The 21,356-nt window shown below is 35.4% G+C and overlaps 1 protein-coding gene across 1 annotated transcript in view; it reads left to right on the top strand.

Moving 5' to 3' along the window:
- Nucleotides 1-21,356, top strand: part of St8sia4 (ST8 alpha-N-acetyl-neuraminide alpha-2,8-sialyltransferase 4) — a gene marked incomplete in the record, with an annotated part of 86,797 nt that overhangs the window by 33,148 nt on the left and 32,293 nt on the right. Inside the window, 1 exon segment of the mRNA XM_040752971.1 lies at nt 9,838-10,131. Within this exon segment, the coding sequence (XP_040608905.1) occupies nt 9,838-10,131 (294 nt within the window).

The raw sequence follows: 21,356 nt of genomic DNA on the forward strand, positions 1-21,356 counted from the left end.
TATTATTAAAGTACTGAAAACCACTGAAAATTGTAATGTTGGGAGTTCGGTGCCTTTGATTCAGTACATAGCTGAAGCTGCAGGTTCCAAGGTTCAAAAATTAATTGGACATCTTTTCTCATTAGTATAATATGACTACTAATTCTTCATTGTATTTGTGATTTTTATGATTGGGGAAATTCACACATGTACCATCCTGTATGAGGAGGTAGTAACTGATCTCTTCATGTTTAGTGATTTATGTTAAGTGATCAGACTTATCAGCAATGAAGTCATGATAAAAAAGACAGACATTTTATAAATGATAGAAAGTAAATTTTGTATGGAGAGTCATAAATGACTCAATAAATTTGAAAATTTGAATTTCACAGTATGGCTATCATATTAAAATGCTTATTTGGGTTTAAAATATAAGCAATTATTTCATTAATTCATTACATTTATTCAGCTAGTGTTACTCATTCTTCAAGGTATCCAGTTCTAGACCCCTTCACAATTATTACAAATATAAGACAAACATGTGCTGTACTTGGAGTTCAGAGTTTAAGGAGAGGTCAGATATGTATAGAGGAATATTAAAATAATCCATTGACAGAAATAATTTAAGTGGGAATGGAAGACTATTGGAAGTGAGACAAAGGAATTCATTATAAAAAATGAGAGTTCATTATTTGATGATGATTCTAACAGAAAAGGAAAACCAAATGGCATTTAAACAAATTTCTTACATTTCATGATCTGCTTGCATTCATTTTTACTTAATGATATTAATTTTATAAACTAACAGTTTCTTTAGCTTGCTCTGCTCTATACATGCCATGTTAATGAAGTATTGTACAAGTGTGTACACATTTGATGTTTCCAGTTTTGATTATTAAAATCACTAACATCACAGTACTTGTAATTTTAACTTTGCAAATACATGCTTTGGTCTCTTTTCATTTTCTTAGACTGCTCAGATATACTAGTTTATATGCATCTTAGGAGAACTGTTCCTATTTGGAATGCTTACTTAGTGTGTTTTATATTGGAGTCATTTCTCACCTCTTTATTTGTATAATAGACTTTTACCATATTTAAAGATTACATGTGGTCTTTGACAAAGCACAGGACTTAGTAAGAGAGAATTTGCACTTTCACCTTTAAAAAGAACAAATATTACCTGTTACAATTTAATTAAAATCGAATCCTGAAAATTAGACTTACTTTAAACATTACAGTTCGTTTTCTGCTTATCATCACACCTAGATCATATTTTGCAATACTTGAGGCCAACTTTTATTAAGAATAAGTTTTTGGCTGGGCTTTGTTAGTGCATGCCATTAATTCCAGCGCTCAGGAGGCAGAGGCAGGCGGATCTCTGTCAGTTCGAGGCCAGCCTGGTCTACAGAGTGAGTTCCAGGACAGCCTACAAAAGAAAACCGAGAAACCCTGTCTCGAAAAACCAAAAAAAAAATTTTTTTCGGTTTAGAGTTTTGTTTTGTTTTAATCTGTTTTGTTCTAAGGAAAACCTTCATTAATCCTCAGTATCTGTCCAGTTTCCCCAACTTGCTTTGAACGATCCTGTACACATCTATAGAAACACCTGGTCACTTACAGTAGGAGCGCTGGTGTGCCAGACTGCATTTCTTATTTTGAGATAAACAATTCCAGCTGTAAGGCTCTTTGTAAAGCATGCTGGACTATGTTTACACGACTTCTGAGGCCACTAACAGTTATTTTTCTTATTATAAGGGACTGTTACCCATCTATCTGTACTCTCCTGGGCTCCAACTCCATGTCATAGAAATACACAGTGGGGACAAAGTGAGGGTTGGATCTCGGGCTGGAGAAGCGGCTTTGTGCTGAAGAACACTTGCTTCTCTTTGGGGGTCTCTGAGTTCATTCACAGTCCCCGAATCAGTTTGCTCACTGCCTTCGATAGCGGCAGTTCCAGGAGCTCTGAGGCCCCTGGCCTCCACTGGACCCCTGCACTAATCTGTCTATAACCACATTCAGACATACACACCTACATGTAATTAAAATTAATAAAAATAACCTTAAAAAGTGAAGTGACTATGTATAAAATGAGAAGGGTTGCTGCAGCATTTATATAATGAAATTCTAGGGACCCCAAAAAGGAAGTATCATTGTTTTCTCTGGTCATTCTCAACACAGGGCCAAAGATACCTATTTATCTTAAATGAGGAGTCAAGGAAACATTGTCCATTTTATAAGAGTTACAGTAACATATGAGTAGAACTTATGTTTTCAAGATGTGGCTTAGGACATAGAGAGTACCTCTGAAAATTCAGGAGGAGTGTTTGTAGATTGTTCAATGGGCACATTCACATATTAAATGCATTGGATGATAGTCATCATTCTCTTTTGTTTCCTAATTTATTAAACATATTTCTTCTACATAACTTATTATATTTATCGTTAGAAGTAAATACGCTAGAGTAAGCCAATAAATTAATGCTATCAGTTTTCTCTGAAACACCATCAAGAATATAACAGATATTAACCCTTATTTAAAAAAATACAAGGCATTTTCAAGTTAACAGATATATAAATTGACATGCATAGAGCAGTATAAGGTATAAACTATATAGCACATGCATCAGGCTGATGCCATTAGACTACAAGATATAGAAAGTAGATATACAAGAAAACTCTGGGAACTATGGAGTCTGTATTGAAAGCCACCAATAGTCTTGGCTGCAGTCCCTGACAATTTTGAGTTATGAGAACAGCATGATAAAATGTGCATTTTACTAACAGAATTACTGCTAAAGCAGAATACATCAGGCAAAAGTCCTTAAGAGCAATGACTTTGAATATTTTTTAAATTGTGAACAATAAATAATGTATTTTACATCATTATCTACCCCTGCTGTCACTCCTACTACTGCAATTACTGTATTTGGACACAGGAACAGTAATTAAAATGATTATACCAAATTTTCATAAAGTATGTGAAGGGAAAATTCTGATTTTTCTATCCTAGTCTACTGAATTCTTCCATTTTCCAAACTTGCTCCTTCATGACCCCAAATTAATCCATGAATGTATCTAGCTAATTTAATGAAATTAATAAGAAACTTATTGCAATTATAGTTCAAGGAAATGTGGTGGCACCTCACCCCAAAAAATATTAATGGGACTAGAGAAGACAGATTGTATCCAGGGAAAATTTTTTGCGAGGAATTATCAGAAGTTTGTAAAGAATGAGATAGGGAGAGTAAGAACAATATGGGGAGGGTTAAATCTTTAACCCATGTTAACATGTGACTGTTGACAATGCCTACACTACATGATATCAGTATAAAAATGATGTAATGGATGAAATCGAAATGTCCATGCTCATATACTAATGACCTGAGAGTGTGCTGGAGGCTTAGACAGTATGAGAATTTCTGAATCTTCTAAGAATTATAAAGCCTTTCCAGGACCCAGTGCTAAAAAGTCACATGTAGCACGTTAGAACACAACTTTCTATTGTACTTCCAACACACACTCACACACACACACACACACACACACACTGGGAGTGAGGGGGGCACATGCTTATAAAATTACAGATCTAAAGAGTTTTCAATTTTAAAGTCTTTTAAATAAGCAATTTAAATATCAAGGCAATGTTGTTTTGACAAGTTTTATTTTCTATTCACTAGAAGCCAGGGAATTCAGAGATACACTTCTCTCTAATGACCTTCGGGGATATACTTTAAATTGCAAAAGGAAAAATATGAATTTTCTAGCATAGAAAATAGAGTAGAGTAGCAACTGGAAATTTTCATGAATTTTCTTTTTCTCCATTCAGTACAGAACACATTTTTAATGACAAGAAAGTGTAGTAACCTCCCAAGGCCGTGATCAGTGGAGAAGTTCACCTCCCAGGTAGTCATGGACAGAACACAAGCAACGTTTCCTGAGGATTCCTGTCTAGTTCCAAGCCCCAAGTCTGAAATACATCAATTATGACTCTAAAAGATCCAAACTGTTATGAGTTTGTTCTTTATCAGGTAAAAAGAGTTAAGGTTGTGCACCACACATTATATTAAAAATAAATATACTTTATATGTGTGCAAAATGAATGTACAGAGTAGGACATTGTAACATGTAAGTAGAGGGCTGAATGAAGAATGGAGGAAAGGCACGCATTCATGCCATTTTAAAGACATCTTGGTGTGGAGGAGTGAGGTGACCTTTAGCTGTTCAGCTTACATATTTGCAGGAGTTCCAGAGTGTGAGAATCAGCCAAAAGTCTGTGTGCAGTGTTCTAGACTATACTAATGACTTTTTAAGGCAAAAACAATGAACTACTAAAATTTTCCTGTACCCCTTTAAAAAAAGCAAACAAGATCATCTTTTGAATGAATTTAGCAGAAAAACTTGATTTTAAGACTACATGCAATTTCAGAGAGCATGATGTTTACAATGAATCAAATGAAAATCTCTGTGTTCATGTTTGTGAAAAGACAAGTTAGTCATGTGATAGATCTTAGAGATCCATGACAAATGGTGGAATTAAAAGGTCATATTTAACATATTTGACAGTTCATTAGCATAATGGTAGGTTTCTATAATAAATGAGGAGTATAAAATTGAAGATTAAAACCGAAGTGTATATTTTTATGGCTTTGTATTTAATTAATTCTTTCAAATCTTAGACATGTTTGAGCATAGATTTAGTGCATCGACAGCTCTGGTTCTGAGGTAAATGCCCACGGTTCTACTCAAACTGCTGTGTACCTCAGGTTCCTTAGCAGTGAAGTGTGTTAACGACCCTAATCCTGTTACTTTATCATTTTGTTGTGTGGATGAGAAAATTAAATGTTTACAGTTTTGTTGATGTGTGTGTGCCTATTTTTTAATGCATCCAATGATCTTTCAGTATCCATGGATACCGAATATTTCTATCTATTTAATCAAATATGTTTATATGAGCATATGTTCATGTGTACACATGTGTGTGTGTGTGTGTGTGTGTGTGAAAATTGGAACACAAACTTAGATGCCATCCTCAAAAATACTATTACATTTTTTTAGACAGGATTTTCTTACTGGTCTTGGGAACACTGTGTTGGCTAGACTTGTCTTTTAAGACCCAGAGATCCTCTGTCCCTGCCTGCACATCACACAGTGAAAAATGTATACTATTATACTTGGTATTTTTATGTGAGTCTTGGAATGAAACTCAGAATTTCATACTCACAAGGCAAGTGATTGAACTAGCTGCCATTTTTAGCAAATTATTTACCGTATTACTAGTATGTGTTGGATTTTGAACTGGTAGGCATGAGTGACACAAAGAAAAAAAATCAATATGACTTGAGGAATACATAGTCTAATGCTAAAACTGACATAGCGCACAGTGTGATAACAATGACACACACATACACACCGAGGGGGAGAGAGAGAGAGAGAGAGAGAGAGAGAGAGAGAGGGAGAGGGAGAGAGAGGGAGAGAGAGGGAGGGGGAGGTGGGGTCAGGCTGTTGTGGTTGTCTCAAATGAAAGCAAGAGAGCGCCTGGTCAAAGCTTGATAATTCACCTCCTGTAGGATTTGAGACTTACTTCTGAAGGTCTTGCCAACAAATGCTCAATACTAACTAATCAATTTGTCATTTATAAAGAAATCTGAGATAAATTCTGGAATATAAGCATTTAAATCTCACTGATCTGAAGCCTTGTGAATGAGAATGCTCACTGGTGGCAAATGTTAATGAACGATTAGAGGAATGTGAGATTAGCAAGTGCAAACTCAGCAAAGGTATAGCAAAAGTCTAGGCAAGACATAGCTGAGTTGGAGCAGTGTTGCATAAAAGGGAAGCATATGGAGGAATGTGAGGTGGAACACCATCAAAGGCAAACAGTGTAAAAAGAGGGACAGTTACAAGAAGTCTCTCAGATGTTCCTATTGTTGGGGAGGGCAGGTGACAGTGTTAGGAAATAGGAAACAGCTCTGAAGAGTGAAGAGGACTCCGCAGACAGTGTTTTCCTGTATCCCTGCACATCTGAAGGGTTTCAGAGACAGCTCGTGTCAGAAGGCATCACCATGGAGGGTTTTTTCCCTGTGTGTTAACTGAAGAGCTAGAAGGCATCACCAAGCTTACTCAATAGGCAAGCATGTACTGACCACGAGGGCGCCCGGTACCCCAATCTCTACAAATGGCAGCACTGCAAATGGAGGCAGAGTGACCAAGTAGACCTCTGCTGCTCTCTGTAACTGCTTGGAATGATGACTTACCAGTCTTGTTATCTGGGATAAACCCACTCACTAGTCCAGAGCCTGTTGTCAGTCGCAAGATGAAAACAAAGCTGCTACTTTAATTCTGTACCAGGCAACAAAGAAAGGGCAATGTGACCCGAAGTAACCTAAGTAGATGCTCCTATTCATGACCTTAAACAATGAGAGGAAACTTTGAAGACAGTGAGATTTCCAATGCCTAGGAATGTTCTGGTGGTAGAGAATGGACAAGGGTACTATTGGAGAACTAATATACCTAAGGAAGCTAAAAAAAGAACTCTCCAAGTTAGTCAGACTTGGTTTCTAGCTGCTTTCCACAAACAGAAGAGTTAAGAGTAGAAACAGGAAAGAAAAAACAAAACAAAACAACCCCCCCAAAAAAAACCCAAAACAAACCAGTCAGCCCTTATAACGATACTCGAGGCTATATAGGGAAAAACAATATTTTTATTTATCAGGGAGAGAGAGAGTCGCACATACCAGGAGTTAGAAGCATGGCTGGCTTCCAGGAGAAAAGAGGGAGGCCCCTTTTCCTTTCACTACCTTTTATCTCTACCTTGACCCCACCCTGTTGGGCGGGTAGCTTTGTGGGGTTCACTCCTACAAGCCCTGAATTAGAGAACACAGACATCAGAGGAAATCAACTTGATTAAAGAATATTTTAGGCATTGCTTACTTCCTTGGGAATACCATTCTAACTGTTTTTGCTGTTACACATTTTCTTGAAGCTATTTGTGCTTATGACTGTCGGTAAGTGAGAGAAGATAGCTGTGAAGGAATATAGCTTGCATACTCCCTGAGTTTATACCATGAGACTTTCAGGCAATGAGGACTACATAGTGAACCAGAGAAGTAGTGCCTGACTCTGAGTCCAGTAGTTTGTTGACATTTCAGGATTTTCTTCTATAACTATATAAACACGCAGAGAGAATGGCAGTTTTTATCATGTCTCCAATACTGGTTAGTACACAATTTTTGATTACTAAATAATCAGATTTTATTTGAGAACAATAATCTTTGACAGTCATTGTCCATGTGTTGTCTACCCTATCCGTGTTTTTCCTGTGTACTTCTCCAATGAGGGTTGAGAGGTATACTAATCTGTGTGTCTAAGGGTAAGATTTTACATGTTACTTAAATTTATGTCCATTTACCAGGCACATGTCCACTCAATTGCATGTCAGAGCTATGTTTAGCTCATGTTAAAATAGTGCATGCTGAGCCAGGTGGTGGTGGCACACCTTTAATCCCAGCACTTGGGAGGCAGAGGCAGGCGGATCTCTGTGAATTCGAGGCCGGGCTGGTCTGACAGCCTCCAAAACAATACAGAGAAACCCTGTCTTGTAAAAAACAAAACAAAAAAAAATAGTGCATGCTGGGGAATTATGGGATGGATGAAAGCCTTTATGCTACAAGGAAATATAAGCACAGAGTAATCATTGCTCTTTCTCCATAGTAGATGATTAAATGGTACAAAATTTCACTATCTTCAGCAGAATTGTTCTGATTATTTTATATTATTCTTTCTTTCTTTAATTCTTCTTTTCTCTATCTCTTTCTCAGTAAGGCATCTGTAGTGCCATCCATCCTGAAAGGATCATGTCAGGTTTACTCTTGATGTGTGTTTTTGGATGTTACCTGAGGTAGCATCTATAATAATAACCCTTAGAATACCTTTTTTCTCTGTAGGATCCAAAATGGTATTATGATTAGGTTAAGATTTTAGATTTTTAAAAAAATACTGGTGTGATTCAGGTGCTAGAATTTCAGGGACACTTGATCTCTCAGCAGTTGAGAAGTGGGGGCAGAAGGATCTGGAGTCTAAGGGAAGCCTTTACAATATGGACATTTAAGGCTAAGACTGTCTATATGAGTTTGAGAACCAATTGGGCTACATGGATATCCTGTTATACAGTAAGTTAAAACAAAATGATAATCAGGTATCAGATCCTCAGTATGTCATGATTCTCATGAGAGGGTTTTTTTTAAATCATGGTTCAAATTTGAATATTAGGTGAAATATACTTTCTGTTCCTTTGTAACCATCCTGGAGATTCCTGATTTCCTGAGTACAGCAGCTGTTCAGGGCCATCCTATGCTGACTGTCTTCATTATAGAGAAAATGATTTATAGTTCATATGAATCAGTGACATGGACTAAGAGCAGCTAAGATCTTTATTATATGAGACAGCATGCATAAAGACACATATTAAAATATAACCTTTAATGTCTAATATGCAAATAATGTGTTAATATTTTTCCTTTTCCCTCTTAATACCTCACCCTGGAGAGTAAAGTCTTTATTTAATAGTGTAGCTGGAAAAGATTTATTGTTAGAGGTAGAGTTGTAAGAGACCTATGAATTAAATATATGCTAATTAGGAGAGAGATAGGATTATATCTAAGACAATGTTTCTACAACAGGACACAGACTTTTCTTTCTAATTAAAATTTAAGTTGCTTGAGAATGTAATTAATGTGTCAAAAACACAGGAAGAGAAATATAAAGAATGAAATATAAGACCCATATTCATTGTTTTGAGGGATTGACAAAGGGGAGAAAAGCTGTATTTTATAAATAAGTAGGTGTGTTTTCATGAATTCATGCATAGCATAAATGCATTTGAAAGACATTTTTCTTTCACATACCAGAAAATCTAAATGGTCTTTTACAAACTAATTGAAACATGCATTCCAACAAGTTAAAATAAGGATATTTAAATGATTCCTAAGCCAAGGGATCCATGATTAACATGAAATATTCAATACAGCGTCACAAATCAGTTTGGCATATATTCAAGATGTTTTCCAATACTATCTTTCAATACAAGTATGAGATCATGTTGCATGAACAAAATTAGGTGTAGGCTCTTTTCATAATATCATGACTCCATGGCAAAAATCAGAAACTCTTACACCTTTCCTCAATATGAATCCAGGGATGCAGAAGTCCCTGGAATTCAGGAATCTACAGGCTAGCTTCAAAGGAGGAGAGAGGATATTTCTTCTACACACTTCAAATCTCAGAAATTTAGACTAAATAAGATAATTTTATTCAATATACAGGTCTTTAGAAGGCAGTTGTAAATATATTTGTGGACAGTACTACACAAATGGTAACTCTCTTATCAAAGCGTATTAAAATCTCACATTTATTCAGTGATATTTATAAAGGTGTTGAAAAGACTCAAGCCTGACAAACAGGATAGACTGAACCAGCATGTACATTGTGTTTCCTTCACTTAAACAATATATAGCTTAGATTTCCTGCTGCATAACAACAAAGCCATTGTGGATTGACGACTATAAATTCATTTATTATGAGCTCCTATTATATGCATCTGTGAAGAAAAAAAATGAACAGATTGGCTAAACTGTAGCCCTACTGGGAAGTAACATCTTTATTTAAAGTAATATTTCTAACATTTTGTTGGTTTGTTCAACATGTAATTTTGCCAGGCAGATTGTTTGGGGGGAGATTTTTGTTTTGTTTTGTTATGCTTATTGAGAAAAACGTGCTGACTCCTCATTCTTTTCTTTCACACCATTTTATGAAAGAATTTTCATATTTATTTTTCGTTTTTTTCCATTAATTTTTCCTCAGGTGTAATCTAGCTCCTGTGGTGGAGTTTGCTGCGGATGTGGGGACTAAATCAGATTTTATTACCATGAACCCATCAGTTGTGCAAAGAGCATTTGGAGGCTTTCGGAATGAGAGTGACAGAGAAAAGTTTGTGCATAGACTTTCCATGCTGAATGACAGTGTCCTTTGGATCCCCGCTTTCATGGTCAAAGGAGGAGAGAAGCACGTGGAATGGGTTAATGCATTAATCCTTAAGAATAAGCTGAAAGTGCGAACTGCCTATCCATCATTGAGACTTATTCATGCTGTCAGAGGGTAAGTGGCTGGAAAGGACCAGGCTGTCCTTGGCACGATGAACACATAACGAAAGGTTTTCTCTAGCCAGGAAAGAACATCAGGAAGACCTCCACAATAAACACATCTTCATTATTTTATACCACTTCCCTTATTTTCATATGTGAATTTATTTGCATACTTAGTCTTTTTTCTCACCCACTTTGGAAAATCAAATTCTTCAATTTGACATTGATGTCTGCTCATGAACAAAGTACTGATTTTAATGTCTTTCTGTGACTGGAGTTTGCAGTAAAACTGATGACGTTTAAATGACTGGTGGCAACAGAAATAGTAAATGTCTGTAGGTAATGTGGTGGACTCACCAGTGTTCCATTATGTATATTCGTTATATAATAAAAATCTATATACTTCTCTATATTTCCCTATGTTAGTTATATATAATACATACACAGAGATCTTGAATACTAGTGTAGCTTTCATAACACATTATACAAAGCAGTATATTCAAGAATTACTTTTGACTTTTTTCTTTAATATTTAGCAAAAATATAAAAAGTAATGTTATATTTGGAAAAACTCGTGGTATTTAAAAGTTAATATAATCACAAAAGAATGGGTAGGAAAAAGATAAGCTGGCAATAACATAGACATATATATTCTATATGATCTTTTATATATACCCCTATATATTGACATTGCTTAATTGGTAAACTAGTAAGTATTTGCACATATACTAACAAGTACACATGACATATTAGTATTTCACATATTAGTTGTATTTTATGTAACAGAATAATAATTATCTGTATTGCTCCATGTTGTTTTGTTATCTATTTACACATGAAATGGAGTGCCAGGATTTATTATGTCCTGTAACCACAGCACTGGGAAAGCTGAGTTGGAAGGGTCTTCAGTTTGAGGAAAGATTGTGCTACACAAGGCTGTACTGGATACAAAGTGAGATTCTACCTAAACAAACACACACACAAATTACAGTGTCAATAGACAGTGAATTCCCATACATTACTGATTCAAGTGCAACCTGGAATCTCTTGCAATTCTCAGAAATTCATTCTTTCATTGTCAGATGTACAACAAAAGCGTCCTATTTTGTAATTATGTTGTGGTTATTTAATGTGTTCTGCTGAACTTCATCTTGTGTTGAAAACATATTCTTTTGCATTAGTTACTTCCAGTGACTATATTTTTCACTATTTCTCTCAATCAGTGTAGAACATAATTTTCTAACTCATCTACACTTGTGCAGATAGCATCATTATTTCTTTTACATTTTTCTTAAAATAAAATTATGTTGAAGAAGACAGTTTTGAGCTGAAGTTTCCAGGAATTTGCTGAGCAATTGCTATAATCCCTTGTCATCTACTCTTTAAAGGTCTTGTATTATTACTTTACAAATGTCACAAGTACATAATTCTTCACTAAGGTCGGGGAATGACATTAAGTTAGAAGGAACTAAACATGGACCATTTCTCCCCCCATCTCTCTGCAGGAGGCATCTGTGTGCGACAGACTGTTGTCTTGTCAGGGTCATTTTTCTATAAGTAAAAGAAAACCATACATACAGAACTTGGTGTGCTAGACCTTGTGACACTTCTAAGTCTTAACAATAACAACAAAACTTTTTTCATGCTTCATAGAATCAAACATATATTTTTCAATTTTACTAATGACACAATTCCTATTTCAAAATTCACTTGAGTTTGTCATTCAGATGTGGAAGTCTGCTCATTTAAGCATGTGCAAAAATAGATAAGAGTGCTGTGTGGAGGTAAGGTATTTCTCTCCAGGAAAATTTCATGTGTGCATTTCTAGCCTTCAGAAGTGTGAACCAGGCCAGATGCCAGCAGAGTGTCCAATTAAACATAGGCAGAAATATCTCCTAGGCACCCTTGAGGACATTGAGTCTGTTGTAGTCATTCAAACAGACTGCTTTGGACTATTAAGTCAACTCAAAGTCACATAAAGAAAAGGCAAGATGAAAAGACTTGGAAAAGGAAACTGTTCACTACAAGTAATTTCTGAAAATGGCTTATTTGTTTGAATTTTAACTTGTTTGAAAACATTCCCATGTGTTTCTCTTTTGACCTATGTGCAATACAGTGGAAACATTTCTGTTTAAAACATGTGGTCTGGTTTATTCTTTTTGATTAGCGATACAATGCATAGTAGTTTTAAACTACTGGCATTTCTCTAAAGGAAGAATACTTCTCTCCATTTTTCTGAGAATATTCATACCCGAGGCAGCATCATTTGACAGTGAATTAATCTTTAGTCACAATATTATTTCTTTGTGGCTTCCATTATTTACTCTATACTAGGAAATATGACAATATAAGTGGCGCCTGGCAGTGGTGGCGCACGCCTTTAATCCCAGCACTCGGGAAGCAGAAGCAGGTGGATCTCTGTGAGTTCGAGGCCGGGCTGGACCGATAGCCTCCAAAACAATACAGAGAGACCCTATCTCATAAAAACCAAAAAAAAAAAAAAAAGACAATGTAAGTGGCTTACATCCAAAAAGACATTCATAAGTGGGTGGATTCAATCTGATCCAAATGTTAACAACACATTTTTAAAATTTTTGACCACTGGGACAATGAGATTTATTTTAGAAACGGAAGCCTTCAGTGCACGTCTTTGTCATGAACATACCCTGAGTTACTTCCTGGATACGTGTTCTCCCTGTGGTCTGTGAATACTCTTTGTTTTCTTTCTTAATCTCAGTTTAAAAGTTCCAGTTCCACACAAGCCGTTTCCTTCTTGCAAGAGTGGCTACAAGTTGTGCATATCTCTGTTGTACGTCGTTAAAATGTGTTCCCACTTTTCATGACAGCTAGGATCAATGCCTTAATATCTTTACATACCTAATAGGAAACGCTAAGTTCTCTTGCCAAGGCCTGTTTCATGTTGGCACATATGAGCAGAGAGCAAGATGCTGTCTTGAAAAGGCCAAACATGTACAGAAGCAGCTGAGGGTTGTCTGCAAGCAACTAAGGATACAATGAAATCAATAAAAGTGAGGGGGTGATTTACTAATTAGAAATTGTGTTCTCTTTGGAGAATTACGGTGGAGAGAAAACCTGTCCCTCTAAGTCTTAGATGCAAATAATGGGAGCAGACACTTATAGCATCCTCTGACAATAAATTAATTAATAAAGCTGATATGCTTTAGTTTATTCCCAGTATCTACTAAGTTGCGAAGTTGATACTTAGCTAAATTTTACCTTCTTGTGGTAGTGTAGTGATAAAATGTAAGAGCAGATGGTGATTGAAAAGTGACTGGATGTATCAATTAGGAGTGGACTCCACAAAATCTCTAGGAATGGCAAAAACTACAGAATTGAAATCTCACAAATATATACATCTAAGCATGACCTGAGCAATTATGACACCAATAAACATGCTATATGGAAGTCACAAAGCTCATAAATCCTAAATTCTAGATAAATAACTATAGCCATCTAGGGTAGATTGAGAAAGGGAGAAATAGCCTTCCTCAGTAAACAGCACAGATGGTTATCCAATAGGAAATGGTCATCCCTGGAAACATACACACAAGTACACTTCACAAATGGAGTAATTTCTACTTATGTGTTGAGGAATATCCGCATGCATGCACATGCACACACACACACACACACACACACACAGACGCACACAGCAACAATCATAGAAAATGAGGCTATGAATTGTAAAATAGCAAGAGATATAGATGGGAGAGATTGAAGTGAGTGAAGAGGGATATACAATATCATTATATTGTAATTTAAAAAACTAATATATATATGTATATATTTCAAAATAGTAATTGGACTATATTAATTGGAACATCAAGTCTACACATTACAAATTTGCATTATTGTCTGAGAAAAGCAACTGAGTAATATAATTTAATCACTTACTTTTCTTTTGCATATTATCTACCAATATTCATTAAATGTCTTATTTTAAGCAATTTATTTAATATATTAATTTTAACTTAATAATTTAGAATATCATGTGATTGTGTACTTTTCAGAATTGCTGAAAACATTTTAGCCTTGGGGGAAAAATCTTGATTTTAATATTTTTTCAGATTCTCTGCCTGCAATTTAGTAATCACAGCAGAAGTTCATATTATATATGATCTATATATTTTTAAGAGCTATAGTAAACAGATGTACTTTCTCATAAATTATATTCATTATAACTGTTTTTATTCTGCTTTTCTACTTGATTGCATTTTTTTGCTCTTTTTTCTCTTTTAATGAAAAAAGTTCTTCAATATCTAGTAATATGGTTTCCCATCCCCCCAACTCCTCCTAAATCCTTCTCACCTCGCTCCAAGTTCTTTCTTTCTCTCCCTTCCTTTAGAAAGCAAACAAATCTATCTTTCTACTATAAGATTTATTCTTCAGACAACCGTACCAATTTGAATATGTCTAAGCATATTCAAAAAGACTTTTGAATTAAGTATCCAATAAGTTTTTTAAAAGTGTCAGTTTAGCTGGTGGCTCAGTGACAGGGTCCTTGTCTCCCATGTGCAAGACCCTGGTTTATCCTTCAATATTAAGACAATATTGCTATTTGTTCTTTTTCTGAAGTAGGCTAGCTATAGTTGAATTTGATAACAGTAGTTTCAGAGGCTTTCCTGGGAGACTGATCATAAGCGATCAGCTTACTGGTGCTCCTAATGTGGTTCATACCATGGTCAGATCCTCAAGCTGTATGTTGAAATTATTGGTAATTCAAGCTATATAATATCAGTAATAATAAAAACAAAATCTTGTGAGGTATCTTGACCATGAGATTAGCCATATAGGAAATTCATTTTGATAGATTCTGTTTGTTGCTGAGACCATTGTGAGAGTACAGCATGGATGGTCCATGTGGGAAATGTCCAGGGAAGTGACTTTCTTGCTTCCCCTACCCTCTAATCCTACCAACTCCCTACCTACCCAAATCCACATCCTTATGTTTTTCTCCTAGAAAACAAGCAGGGATGGAGGGGGAGCTAGAGGGAACTGAGGCTGGCATGTAAAATGAATAAACAAACAAATAAAACAGGCATCTTAAAACAGAGAAGAAAAACAATAAATATTTTGTTTTCTGACATCACCTTGTGAATATTTGTAGGTAAATAATGTATAACATGATAGAAATTTTTTGTGAGAAATTATTTTCTAACACTAAAATATTTTACTTTCATATAACTTGGAAGGCATTTAGTCTCAATTATGAAAGTAGTGCCTAACCTTCGAATAGATGAGAGATAAATGAAAACAAGTTCTTTTTATAGGGGATGCAAATGACTTATAAATCATACTTAGTGGAGAGTAATTAAGTGGTTGGAGTAAAAGGAAAATAATTGCAAAGGCTTTGGGGATGTGTTTATGTGGCTTGGAGTATAAGCCGTTGAAAGTACATAGTGTTCCCAGCACTTCAGACTCCCATTCCTCATAGTAACTGTGGCATGGTCCGCTTCGCACAGCTGTGTTGAAGGCATCTCTGTGGGACATAGAGCCAAAAGCATGGAGGTGATAAATCATGACCGTGTTCTGAGAAAATGAGCAAACGCTTGATGTATTTTGTTTCCATGGGAGGTTTCAACGTGGTCACAGCATTGATTTGTTATATTCCCTTGTTAAGAATTTTACTTTTGAGGAGAGTATCAGTCAAATGCCAGTGTCCTAAACTGTCAAGTACAAAGCCTGAATTCTGCCCTGCTTCTGCTTCTTTCCTCCAAAGTGTCCCAGAAGGATCATGTGGGTGACTCCAATGAACTATGATGTGAAGTCTAGGCTGACTGTACCTCTCTGGCTAGTCAGTTCTTACGAGGCATGGACTGCTTTTGTTTCAGACAGTATAGACTTTCATTCTCAAGGTCAGATTGTTTTCATAGTGAAAACAAACTGTGTTTCTTGAAACACACACCTGTGGAAATATATTGCTCTTTGTCATTGCTGTAGAGATGGCATCACAATGATCCATTCCTTCTTTGTCAGAGCATGAAGGTGTAACGTGATAGTGTCGTGAAAAAATTAATATTTTTTTGGAGCAGAGTCTCTCTAGTCAATTACGTGGAGAGTGGTTCCTTGGTCATTATAACAATTTTGGTGTTTCTGGGATTGTATTTTTATCCTGTTTCAATTCCTGTCCCTCCCTTCAAACCATGCTGTATACCCTTTTCTGCACTCCTTCAAAGTCACAGCCTACTTTTTCATATTATCGCATGCATGCATGCATTTGCAGATACATACCTATTCATAAATAAACCGACTGAGCCCATATGAGGTTACTAGATGGTTACAGGGCCAAACATCTGTCACTAGACAACCAGTTGGTGTGCTTTTTCCTATCCCAATCCCAACTTTACTCTTTTGCTGTAGTTCTTTGTATAGGTTTGAAGCCTCCTGCGATTTTTCCACTCAGTTTGTCATGGTCAGTGGTGTCTCTTTGTTTATTTCACATTTAGGCAGGTAGTTTCAGTGACACTTCACAGAAATTTTTAAACATTAATACAGAGCACTGAATTTAGACTCAAATAATCTTATTAGAGACTCAAAATATCCTTGCACAAACTGCAAATGTGAATAGCAGCAAATAACTAAAATAATTACATGGGGATTGGTTATAATTCTAACCTTTTAATTTTTGATGTGGAGAATATTGTATTCTTCTTTTTTCAAGTTTATTTTACTTAAAGTAAGATGATTTGTTGCATAAAATTCCTATTCAATAATTATTCCATTGATGATCTTACTACTCTCTATAGAATTCTGCAAGCGCATTTTTTTAATTTGCTGAGGTGACTCATATTTTTTCATGGAAAATATTCCTATACCAGAATGGTTGCTAAGATATTTATTTTATAAGAAATAATTTACACAGACTATGTTCCTAGAAATATTTTTATAATGTACAAACGGAATAATATTTAAAATTTCCTGAGACCCAAATATTCATATATTATGAAAATATTCACTCCAGCTATACAGCATGCTCATTCATTCTCCCACTTAGATGTAGATGACTTCTTTGGCCGGAAACTTAGACTAGTCTGAAATTGCAAGAAGGAAAACAAATTTAGGTGCCTCCAGAAGTCACAGAATTCCAAGATTGACAGAGAAGATGCAGGGAAGACATTTGGGAGTGCTAGCCTAAAGATTTGGTAAGGACTTGAGTTACATCCTTTGGGCTTTGTTAGTGGAGTTTGCAAGATTAAAGGGCAAATAATACAAACCAAAGTTTGCAGTAATTCCAATTCCAATGATGTGTCATAACTGTTTACTGAATACTAGACATATTACTAAAATTCCCAATTTATTAAAATGTTCAAAATCTAAGCTATTTAATTCTATAGCCTAAATTCTGTGCTGCAGACTAATAATACAATAAGAACAATTGCACAGCTATGGAAATGAGAAATACCTTTAGAAATAAATAATTCTAGCTGACAAAGTATGGTCAAGATAGATTTATGAATCCCTCTGCCCTCTCAACTGTGATATATAGTAGGTTTTCGTATTTCACCATTCTGGTATTCTCATTTAACTTTGTGTACACAGGAAATATGTCACTGAATTTCTCACTATTATAGAGTGTGATAATGAGGAAACACACTGTCATTGCCAAGGGAAGCGTACTTGCTGAACAGAACATGCAGATGCCATTGTAAAGGGGAAAACTAGACAAACTATTGTATTCTCTGGGATCTATACAATGAGGACACTGATGAAGATGAGGGCTTTGCACCCTGAAGTGACACAGAGTTCATAATGTTCTGAGAGTTTCCAACATAACTGAATAGGAAAGAATCTATTTAGACAAAAATGTGTTACAGGTTGATGCTACCCAGACTGGAGAATGTGCGATGGCGACATCCAACATCCTCTCCAGAAGTTTTCATTAGGACACCATTTATACCCTGTAGGCATGATGGACATGACTCATGATAACATGAGTTGCTTGGATGGAATTTTGCTACCTCCAAAATGATCTCAATTTTTTCAGATGGGACTTCCTAAGCTGGCTGTTGATATTAGAGAACATTTCCATGGCTTGTTATTTATTATAACCATAAACTGGTTACATAACCTTTCAAATTCCCCCATCATTTACCATAATAAAAGTCAAGGATTGATCACATGTGTGTTGGTGTAGGTGGGTATATAGTTAGAAAATCATACTCTCTACTTCAGACTTAGTTTATAAGAGCCCTGTAGTAAATATTGTTCTCCACAAAACAAGTATAAAATGTCTTAACATATTAAATCATGTAAGAGGAAAAGTATAACTGCCTGAAATATCTGAGCATACTCAAAAACAGTATTAATTTTAGACAATAAACAAGTTATTGTTCATTACTAAAAATGAATACAAAGCGATAACCATATAAAAGTTCAGGATAAGAATGGCTAATTTAAAAATTACAGCACTGCTAAAAATATTAGATACATAGTTTTTATAAGAACAACAAAATAATTTTCATAGCCAATAAATATATAAGGAAAATTTTAATAAATTCTGAGCTAATCTAATTATGTCTCTTATTTCATATACCAGGTTTTGAGGTTGACTCACCATTAACAAATCCTTATTCAGTGGCATACCCAGAGTTTGTGATTTAAGGATTAGATCAATGTCCACCAAGCCCTTTACAGAAATATATCTTCATAGTAGCATGACAGCCTTTGTTCATTATATCATTCCTCTTTAATTTTTCTATATAATACCATTGATTCACATACCTTTGTATCATGCTAAAACAATGTTCAAAAAGTGAATGCATCTCTATTTGTATGACATACATTGTATGAGATCAAGATACTAGATCTTGATCTGTTTCTGGCTTATATTTGCTTCTTGAACAAAGATAGGAAGTAATTTTTTTTGCAGACAAGAAGAAATAATTAAATGAACTACCTTTCTCGCTAAGGATTTTTAACCCAAACTCCATGCCCAAGTTTCCAAATAATTCTAAAATAGAATTTGAATGGTTATTTTTTCCAACTGTAAAAGAAATAGCCCAATTTGGATCACTCCATCCTGAAGCGTTTCATTAAATCCAACTTCATTTATCTGCTCAGACTTTCAGCTGACGTCTGCAGAGCAAAATCAAGCTCTCTTCTAGAGAACTGATGCATGGTGCTTTGTGTTATTTGCAAAGCTCAACCCAGCCACATTGGAAACATTTTTCTGTAAATGAAATTTAAACCAAAGTAAGGCAGCTTATAGTGTATATTTACCCAGAGAAAAAGTAAAATTTTTATAATAACTAAATAGTGATTCTTATACTTTGCAAGTCAGTTCAGGATTTATCAGAATATATAAAAAAATTCTGTTTGTGGGGCTTGCCCTAACGTCATTTAGATGACTTTCTTGTTGAATAACTTTTCTAGAAAGTTTAATATTTTGACATAGTGTGAGAAAAAATATCACTTTTTAAAATTTGTTGAGATGGCACAGTAGCAATTTTGTTTTCTCTCGTAAATGTATAATTTTCTGCCCAAAGCAAATATTCATGATGGTATAGTTGAGGAAATTTCTGCAGAATGTATTGTAAATACCTACAATTTGACTTTCTAAGTTGGTGACTTTTAGCTGAGTTTCTGAAACACCAAATATAATTTTAATTTTCAATTTGTAGTAAACTAAGTTCTTTTTGTAGGGAAATACTTGTAGTGATGCAGAGTTTAGTGCTTAATTTGAATGCTTTTTTCTCGACAGTCATCCATCTATATATATAATAAACAGGTGTTTGGACTTGAATGATAAAATTATGGTGTAGGTATTATTGCTAATCAAGTCTTTAAATATATATAATTATTCAATATCTACTCATTATATATCTAGTTGATAGGAGTTTAAGACATAATCTCAATGACTGATTTCATAGAATCCTTCTACTGACATTTCTGTTCCTTTTGTCTACTTATAGAACAAGAGTAACATATTCATCATTCACAATTTAATTCCAATCTGCAGACATATTTAACAAAAGAGATATTTTAAAATGAATTTATTGACAACATTAGAGAACCTTGGATTTTAAATAGAAATGTTGCCTTGCAATGGTGGCACACGCCTTTAATCCCAGCACTTAGGAAGCAGAGGCAGGCAGATCTCTGAGTTCTAGGTCAGCCTGGTCTACAGAGCAAGATCTAGGACAGTCTCCAAAGTTATAGAGAAACCCTGTCTTGAAAAACACAATAACAACGACAAAAATAGAATTTTTAGCTTATAGTTCTCTAATAAAATCAGAATATCTTCATGACACCAGTAAGGCAGAGTTAGATGACAAATTTCTACAGGTTTTAGGTGTTCATATACACAGCTTTCTGGCCCATTGTGATACCAGCTGTCACTCATCTAGGTCTCTGGTTTTTCCCAGTTATTTAACCATGCATGCAGTTATTCTGTTTTTTAGATGTAGGATGAGTTATAAATATATACAATAATTAATTCACACACTTAAAAAAGAAGACATTGCATGAACTGTGAATAGGTCTTAAAAAATATCATCAAGTTGTCCTTAGTGAATGGTTCTTTTTGCTTGTTTGTTTTTTGTTTTTTTTGTTTGTTTTTTGTTTTTTTTTTCAATGCAGGGTTTCTCTGTGGCTTTGGAGGCTGTCCTGGAACTAGACCAGCATGGTCTCAAACTCACAGAGATCTGTTTGCCTCTGCCTGCTGAGTGCTGGGATTAAAGGCATGTGCCTTCAGCGCCAAGCAGGATAGTAAATGATTCTTAAGAATACAAATGCAGGATCTTTGTGTATAGTACATCTGTTGACACAAATGTAGGAAACATGTTGTTAAATGGGTAACAGAATGTTAGGAAACATCTGCTTTTTTATTAATTTTTTATTTTAGAAATAATCTTATTTTATGTATCATTTCCCCCATTCCCTTGCCCTCCCATCTTCCCATGCCCCCACTGACCCCTCCACATACCCCAACCCACTCCTCAAGGATAGTGAGGCCCTCCAGAGGGGACCATCGAAGTCTATAACATCATTTGGGGGAGGACCTACTCCCCCTTTCGCGTATCTGGGCTGCAATAGTATCCCTCCACAGGGAATGGGCTCCCAAAGTCCATTTGTGCTCTAGGGATAAACACTGGCTCCACTGTTAGAGGTCCCATAGATTGTGCAGGCACTCACATTAGCATCTACTTCTTATATACAAAGAAATATGTTTCAATTAATAAACTTCAATTAATCAATTAAATGGGTAGCAGAAAGCTA

The sequence above is a fragment of the Mesocricetus auratus genome, unplaced genomic scaffold, assembly GCF_017639785.1.
Source record: "Mesocricetus auratus isolate SY011 unplaced genomic scaffold, BCM_Maur_2.0 Super-Scaffold_100010, whole genome shotgun sequence".
NCBI classification, from domain to species: Eukaryota; Metazoa; Chordata; class Mammalia; order Rodentia; family Cricetidae; genus Mesocricetus; species Mesocricetus auratus.